We start from the raw sequence: 9,134 nt of genomic DNA, 5'->3' as shown, positions 1-9,134 counted from the left end.
TCGGGATGCGCGACTCATGAACTTAAGGGTATCTTGGGTCTGATTTACACGGTCTGATTTGTGGCGAGGTCACTAGTTTCATGTAAAAGTCAAAAGAAAAAATCACGCTGTCTAAATCGCCATTGAGATGTTCTCAATTCCTTCACCTTGTAAACGTAAATAACGTCTCCAGTTAATCACTCATCTGCGATTTTCCCTGAATTATAAAATTACCATTTGTTCAACATCCCCTTCCTGCTGATCGGAGGTTAGTACCACATCCCATTGGTAGGTTAACACCCAATCGTAACGATCAAAAGAAGCAAACGCCGACAAGATTCTTTTGACTTTCGGCTATGCTCTATCTGTCATTTCTGTTCCGGGAAAACATACGTACGAGTGCAAACCACTCACAAAGCGACGCATACAATAATTTACTTCTTTATTGAATGAAAACAGTCTTGACAACAAACGTAGACAGAACACAAGACGTGCGTTTCAAAGTTTCTTCTACCATAGTAGCTCAATGTGTAAGCACAGTTTGTGTGAACATAGCCGTTTCTTGTCGCTTCCTCGGCCGAATGCGTAAGCGCGAGCGGTCGGAAGGGTTATAGTCAAGGCGACTGTATTCGTAGGCTATCTTTGTGTAGCTGAGCTCACGAACGGAAAGGAGCTCGGAAATCGCTAATGGGACACAACTAGGATTTGAAATTATTAAGCGAAATCTCATTCAACCACCAGGGCTTGTATCCTAAAGACTCAGTGCCATCTCCTCTTAAACAAAGTTTCTTCAGATCAAGAAACGTTTGCTGGGATGCTTTTGGTAGAACGAAGCAAATGCATAAATTCGAACGATGACTTCCGCAGAAGAAGAAGATCGTTTAAAATTACTTGAACATCAGTTAAGTCCGGAAACCTTGCTGTGTAACACAGCCTCGAGCAAACTTGACTGAGTGAAAAAACCTTTCCTATTGCAGTAAACTGATCTGGAAGACGTTTAATTTCGAAAAAAGTTGGGTATTATGAATTTATATATGGCGAATAATCGCAGCATATCTAAGGTTTTTTTTCTTCAGTTAGCAGAGGTATTTGGGGGTAAATTTACAGCGTTTCAAAAAGCTGTACACACCAAGAAACAAACGGACTACATGTCCCCTGACCACAAAAATGAAAAATAAAGAAGACTTATTTAAATATTATTAGTTAAGAGCTTCAGAAAAACCAACAATCCGAATCATTTGCTTCCCTGCAATCAGTGTACGTTGGATCGAGATTTAGAGAGGAAGGTCTAAAAAGATGCGATATCGTTTTAACCTTAGCGTCTTCATGATGTTGAAGTCCTTTCTCACAAACAAATTTCGTGTGATTTGTCCTCGTCTGAGCCATTACCAAGCGTCTTGCTCACTGAAGATTTCTTTTCCAATCGTTTTCCCTTGACGCGTTTCCACTTCATTCTTCGGTTCTGGAACCACACCTTGACCTGCCTTTCCGTTAAGTCCAAGGTAACTGCGATCTCGTATCTGCGAAGCCTGGTTAAGTAATTATTTCGCTGAAATTCATTCTCCAGTTCCTGAATTTGATGTTTGGTGAAAGCTGTCCTATCTTTCCTTTTTTTCCGTGCCGACTTTCCGGTTTTCGGAGCTGCAAGGCAAAATGACAATTCAGTGAGCTTTTAGTGTTCGTGAAGCCGGCTCAAACCGGGAGAATCGCCTTTACAAACACTGAAAACACATACACAAACGGAAGGCCTCTTTTATTTTTAATATAGTGTAACTAAGACCTTTTTTTTTTTTAACATTCATTTTACCACCAGCACCTTCCACGGGAGGCTTCCTTGAACTTCATAAACGCTTTTCTTCTTCGCTCTTGTCTGACACTGGTTTTCAGCAATAAACAGCCGTTGTACAACAGGACTGACTGGCAAAAATGAAAACGACTTCAGAGGAATGCAGTTTCAGCAAGCGAAGGCTGAACTTAGTTGAAATAATCAGCGCAATCAGCCCAACAGACAACTGTTGAAAATGATTCTAATTCGTTTACCGTTAGTGAACAGAAACGTAACGTTCGGACTGTATTACTTTTCTATAGCACTTCTCATCTGTCATGAAAAAAACATTTCTTACAATTTCAACAACACACCAAAACATTTCGCTCCCATCAGTCTTACATCAAAAAGGAAAAGCCACGGTATTTTTTCAAATGGTTGTGAACAAATTTTTCATGTCAGTCTTGCCAAATTAGTGCTTTTCACATGATTTTCTTGCTTTAGCAAGAAAACGATTTACTTCATTAAAGACAAATGATATCGTTTTTGTTTTTTTGATTTGTGTTAATTGTTAATTTCACTTTACAGTGTCCCCAATTAGTGCTCCAGCGCTAGAACGACTACACACTTAAATAAAGTTCCTTTCCTTTTCCTTTCGTTACTGCTATGGCAATCAATTGAAGAAGCTCTGAGATTTGTCGCAGGAAGTAAATCATCGATCATTGCAACTATGAGTGAAAACATCACAAGAAGCTGAAAGTTTCCGTCAATAAATCAAATCTGCTTGACTAAATCCGCATAGAATAGAACCCTTTCTGTCAGTTTGAAGCTAATTTTTCAGTAATTTTCAACATGCAACAGTTTAGGAAAGTTGAAAGATGATTTCAAGCTTGTTCTGGATTACTCGGTTCACTGAAAAATTGTTTATTGTCTCAATTTTTTGTCCATGTTTCTCTTCCGCTTATATTGAATCTTATTGAATAAACTATTGCAAAAAGCGAGTTTCATCCTGCTATCGAAATGTTAGTCACAGGAAATCCTCAAAGAAAGCCGAGAGTGGGATTAACTAGTTAAGTGAATTCCTCAAAAGACCGCGAACTATTTTTGAAATTAAATATTAGTGATAAGAAGTTTTCCTCTGTAAATGTCATCTTTTTAAAAATGCTGACACATAAAAACGTACTTATTTAGTAACATACCTTACATGAAAACATAACTTTCGCTAAAATCCAATGATCTCTTTGAACTGTGCATGCTTCGCGAAGCGGTTTGATCTCTTCTGACTAAACTTCGTTTTACCATTGACTTAAAAGATGTCAAAAGAAGTTTCCCTATGCTGTTTCTGCTTGCTTTGAATCATTTAAGAGAATGCAGCGCCCTTGAACCTTTTGGCTGTATTAAACATTTCCCTTTTCATCCGAAGTCACTCTTTTACATTTGGCCTTCAGGTGACCTCTGGTCGTAGCAAAGACACTCCCTCGTGGGTAAGGAAGAAACGAAATGGTGAAAATTTTGCGTTCCACCGCAAGGGAACTCTTTGCAAGTGTACAACTTTCTTCGGCAATATAGGAATCAAGTCTTATCTGTGAACACTCTGCTAAACGGAGTATAAAGCCCTGTCTAATCGATAGCTTGGTTAGAGTGAACGCTTCTTTGCAGAAAGTGCATTAATTCAGGTTTTTTTTGTATTCAGATCGACGACTTCAATTTCATTTTACTGTTGAGCTGGTAGAATTAAATTGTTTCTATAAATACATTCGATGAAGACCAGATTTGGTTTCTTCCTTTTGCATCTTCATGAAAGTAAATCTCACATTGTGCAACGATTGCCTAGAATTTTGCAACAGATTAGTTTATTAAAATAATGTCGAATGGTACAATGCAAAGAAGGTCTGCTTAAAAAATACACTAAAGCCCTCCTAGGTCTTGCAAAATAAGTAAAAACTTTGAGTCTCTGAAATTCGTCTGTGGTTTGGTTTCACCAGAAATCGACCATGGTTAACTAGAGTTGTCTTCGAGGCTCAGAGAATAACCGTGATACTGAATGCAATGTTCATCTTGTCACATCGTACAACAATTTGAACGTTAATGAGGTTTCAAACTCCAGGATAAAACGTTTTAAGACCATGCTACAACATGCTTCAGTCTAAGGCGGTCAAAATCTTCGGCTGAAAAGATAACGAACCCGAAGTCAAGTTGTACATCAAATATTTTGGTTGGCAGTTGAAGTGCAGTTCTATTTCAAGTTCTAGTTTCACTGACTTTATTTGGGATTTTTCAATTCAATTTAATTCTGTTTTGGGCAGCAGAGCAAAGCATCTAAACTTTGTGGAAATGTATGCCTCAAAAGCGTCAACAAGGTGATAACGGACGAGGGAGTTTGAAAGTGATGCAAATCGAATCAAGCATCGAGTGATTGTTTCTTATTCCGTACAATGATGTGGCAAGGTGTACATGAGTTCCTGTCCAAAGAGAGAACTTCTATAGCGTTAACGAAAGTTATAAAGATAACTCAGTTCTATAAAAGTAGCTTATATTTGTCAATGCAGTTTCCTTTTTGTCTTGCACAAAAAGAGAGTCCATTGCTTCTCACAGGGAAGGGCTATTCAATTAAGTATGAGACAGTTGGCTCGCTTTGGTTTACCCACGGTAACCTACAGTTGTCGATCCGTCTCTAGATAATTTCGTAATGGTTGCTGTGGTTGCGGTTAGGTGATGCTAAGTGCGGAAAAGGTGGTGAATTTCACTGACCTCGTTACGTTCTTTGCAGCTTGCTACAGAGAGTAATTTAAGTCCCTCTCTAAGTGCTGAAGTCCTCTAAACCGCGTCATTGAGTGACGGGCTAATAATCTGATCTTGTGGGTAGAGCAATGCAATCCTCGTCCCTCGTTGTTTGTGGACGGAATTCTTAGAGAGAAACGATGTCTCGATTGAGGAAAAAAAGAGACGAGACAATGAAAGAAATTGTTCGAAACTTATCGTTAAAGCTGTGATATTTTGGATGTACGTCTCCGCACTGAGTTACTGTGAAGTTAACGTTGGGTTCGGTCAATGTTATGTTAGCCACGCAAAGGCCCTGTTCCTGAAAGCTGTTACGTTCCCAATTTCTTATTTTTAAAACCTTTTGAAATAAGTTAAGTTTGTGTCAGTTCAAGAAAAGTGAACTTATTCACGTTATCTAACAGAGAGATTTCTTTACTGAGTTACTCCTCAAGGCACTGGAACGAAGCTCCGAGGACAAAAATTCATTAAAAGAAATTCGCCTTCAAATAAATTAAGCGGTTAACCACCAACGTTCCATGCAGAGTTTGAGCAAATAATTCTTTGATATCGTTATATATTAATCTGCGAGGCTGCTCAGGAACTTAAAGGCAATTATACAAGATCGCAACACCGATGAGTTGTTTCCAAAGAACTCGTTCAAGACGTCAAAGGCTTCACCATCCAAATAGAAGACATGGGAAAAACAGTTTTCAGACAAATTTAAAGAAAACGAGCGACACATTTTATAGAAGAGTGTTTATTAGGTGATATTTGTAAACAAGTGTAAATGTTGTGCGAGATTGTTAAGCTGCAGATCGTTGAGATATAAAGCCTTCGTAAAAAGAAACTTCGTGAAAAGCTTCAAGATATTACGAAGTGGATTCCTCCTCGCCAAATGAAACCTTTTGCTGACATTGCTTAAGCGGGAATGCTCCTGGTTAGCCCAAAACAAGTGTATTTAGTCTTAAGTGGAACATCTTATCTGTGGCATTCTTAGAGGTAAAATAAACGTCTCCACAGCGAAGTCAGTCGTTTGCTCATATTTAGTGTGTTTTGTGATGATCACAATTGCCGTTTGAAACATACTTCATTTTAAAGGAGGAGAGATAATGTCTATTCAGAAGGAAAGTCTTTTAAATACCTATAAGTGACTTTGAGAAAAGAGCATCAGTCTCACAGATTTATTTCTCGCAGTAGTAGATGAGTTGCAACTACGGTGCTCACAACTTGCTGGTGAAGCTAAAGAACGCTTTATAATTAATTCCTTTCAAATGCATGCCAGTCGAAGAGCTAAATGTTTCAGGTACATCAATAACACCAACAAAAAGGTATGATCTTTGATAAACACCAGAAATAGCATTGGATAGTGTCATTACCTTGTTCACAGCTAGGCAATAGTTGTGCTGCACTTTCCATGGACTGGTGCGAATGTTTGGGAAGTTCCGGCATCGCGCTCGGTTGATGGGGAAGATGATGCAACGTGGGTACTTCGTCTCGAGGGCTCAAGTCCACGTACCTTGGATCTACATAGTGTGTTAACGGCTGCGGAGGGATATGACTGTACGACCGCGAGCTGTTTGATGCAGGATAACTGCCAGCGGTGGGGTAAGTGCGGGATGGGGAACTGTAAACATAAGGTGGATGAGACAGCGGTGGTGGAGCTCGCGATTCATGCGGGCCGATTGGATAAGGTGGTCTGTTGTAGCTAAAACCGCGAGAATACATTTTCCTAAACGATGTCTTCCCCTGTTGGTCACACGTTTGTTGTCTTCTGTCGAAGGTACAAGGCTTGTATGCAGGCCATTTGGACATGCACTTATCGCGCAGTCGCTAGCTGGGATGAACTTGATATCCGGCCGCCACTTTTCAAAGTGAAATCAATCCAAGGTTATTGTCTGTAGGTGTAGATCTGTTAGAATTCTATCCTCTGACATTCTTCAGCGCGGAATATTTTTGGAACAACTGCGTTCGATGGGTGAATAGTCAAGAGAAGAGTATTCTTTAAAGTGGGGGATTTTTCTCCTGGCATAAGGTGGAATTCTTTCGCGTTATTGCAATTATAGCTTGTTGAAATCTCTCCGACGACAATCAAAATAAATACTCCACCTAATCTGATAAACATTTCTCTCCTCAACTGTTCCTTTTATGTACCGCGTACTTTCAGCTGTTTAACGCATTAAGTTCAGATATAACTCTTCCCTTGTGCAACTTTGGCAATTCTTAGTTTTTCATTTGCTTATTAATAATACGTTTTTCATTCATTTTTCTATTGTTAAATTTGCTTATGAAAAATCAACTACTAGTGATGATCCAGCTCAGTCGTTCCCTAGATGGTGTAGAATGGTCAGGCGAAGCTAGGCGAGAACACGTTTTGGGTGTTTCTTGCAACACGCACACCGCATAGTTTTTGCTGCGGTGCCGACTTTTTAGCACATGATTCAGCCGAAACAGACGTCACTAAATCTGGCTAAAAACGTTTGTTTAACTAAGTTTGATCTCACAAAGTGCGGACATTTTCTCCCTTGCCAGGTCTCTTGACATTGCATATGATGTGGTATTAATTGAGCAATTACACTCCAAGCCACGAACGATCTACTTTGAAAAGCGCGTTTCACCAAATCGCCATTGTCATCAATATTGAATCTTCAAGCGTGGAGGAAAATAGTTTTCGCCTATGATGCGAGTATTCAATATCATTGCAGAGGTTTAACAGAGGGTTTTGTGTTGTTATCGAAGGCACCTTATTGAAGTTCTGTAAGTACAACACAAAAAATTGTTCGTTGATTTGCATAAGAGCTGTTTCCTTTGTAAAACTGCCTTGTTGATAGCAATTCACATAAACAATAGGTTTATTATACACATGATACAATTTTTGTTGGGTGTTGACTTCGAGACACCTATTACGTTTTTTATGAAAAAGTTGTAAAATCTTGACAGACTCGATATATAATTATTTAGTAGCTTTCGCGAATTGATATATAAAATCGAATGGCATGCTCTAGCTTCCTTTGATCTTGACAAGATATCATTTCATGGGGCGATAGCCATCTTAAGCCAGATTTTCAACAAGCCGCAGTGTGGTTTATGGATGCATGACACACAAGCCGCCTTCCTCATGTATGTAATGAAAGGAATTCCCACGGTAGTAATGGTTTCCGTATGGTCGAGATATTTCATTGTGTTAAAAGTTTTAAGTTTTTTAGCTTTTGTGCTTGATACAAAATCATGGGTATTTAAGATATTCTTGCTATTCGTTGGGTCTAGTAATGCAAATATTTTCTTAAAATGCTTCCTCGTGTATTATGTTATTTCAATCAAAACTGGCGTGCTTAGTTTTTAATAAACTATAAATAAATAAATCTATATGTTCTTGGCTATGTAGCATGGCGTTTTCAGGATGAAAAGTCAATAAAATAATGGAAATAAGCTGATGTTCAGATCTCGATAAATCCAAGACTCAAACTGACTGGATATTTTTTGAAGAAAGAGAACAATTCTTGTGGTCAAGAAACAGTTAATTAATTCTTTGTAGAACAAAATTAATTTAATTTGGGCACATAATATAAACAAATAATGTTACAACTTGGTATCACTTCAAATAGTAAGGTCTCGCTGAAGGACTGTCTCTTCTTGCTTGCTGCCCGTCCTGCATGCTCGAAATCACTGTGTGTGGTACATTGGTGGAACATCCGTCAATTGAATGTGGGTCAATGTGGTCGTCTTCTCTCGCCTTTATTACTTCAGTAGGGGAGTTGCTGATAGGTAATTCAATGTTGAACGACATTTCTAAGATGCTGTGCTTACGGCGGAAAGATGAGTGGTGCGGGCTGGATTAATCTGCGGCTTTGGCGAAGGAAAAACAACTCTGTCACGTGAATCTTGAAATACACGTACGCCAACAAGGAGAACATCGACTTATGCAGCGTGGGTTCCAGTTGTTTGTGAGAAATACATTACTTTTGTTTCAATGTTGTGAAGTAAACCATCGTGTTAGACAATTCAACAACGGCATACTCAAAAGAAAGGCTATATTTATTACAAGTGCACTGAAGTACATAGTTGTCATTGAGGAGTTGAAGCTGGAGATTTTATCGTACCTGTCCCAGAAGGCTAGAAATTGTAAGCGTTTTTCATGGCGTGGTCCCTGTGGTTTCATATCTTTCAACTTCAAGAATCGATATTGAGGTTTGAGAGAAAATGTTTGAACAGTCAGCGCCAATTTTGTTATCATTTAATAGGGAGCAAGACAGATTTTATAGTTCCTACTTGCTAAGTAGCTGTTGGCTTCTCAGAGGCGAACACGGCTACTTACTTACCCAAAGATCGTTTCAGTTTCTTGGTGAAAGACAGTACGCAAGCAAGCGTTAACTAAAATAAAGAACTTGTTTTAAACTCAGTTGTAAAAGCCGGCAGCTAGCTAGAAGGGAAGAGTACCAATTTAGATAAAGTAACATTATAGGGTATAGAAACCCAACTAAGGTGGATAATCTGTAAATGTTGAAGCCGAAAATACAGTTGGTAACAGTGGGATTTGAATCCGAAAAGAGACAAAGTAGTTCAAGCCCATGGAGGCCTTGTCTCAGACCACATTCTGATCTGTCTCCCAAACAAGGAGAATCAACTTTCG

The 9,134-nt window shown here is 39.0% G+C and overlaps 1 protein-coding gene across 1 annotated transcript; it reads right to left on the bottom strand.

Moving 5' to 3' along the window:
• Nucleotides 1-435: 435 nt before the first annotated feature.
• LOC137967403 (homeobox protein Hox-B4-like) lies at nucleotides 436-6,482 on the bottom strand. The gene is made up of 2 exons (XM_068813937.1): nucleotides 5,884-6,482; nucleotides 436-1,620 (listed from the first exon to the last, which is right to left on the bottom strand). The coding sequence occupies exons 1-2, from the start codon at nucleotides 6,317-6,319 to the stop codon at nucleotides 1,325-1,327; spliced, it is 732 nt and encodes a 243-aa protein (XP_068670038.1). The 5' UTR covers nucleotides 6,320-6,482; the 3' UTR covers nucleotides 436-1,324.
• Nucleotides 6,483-9,134: the final 2,652 nt, after the last annotated feature.

The sequence above is a fragment of the Montipora foliosa genome, chromosome 8 (genome assembly GCF_036669935.1).
Source record: "Montipora foliosa isolate CH-2021 chromosome 8, ASM3666993v2, whole genome shotgun sequence".
In the NCBI taxonomy this organism is placed as follows: Eukaryota; Metazoa; Cnidaria; class Anthozoa; order Scleractinia; family Acroporidae; genus Montipora; species Montipora foliosa.
This window is presented reverse-complemented; position numbering and strand designations above follow the sequence as displayed.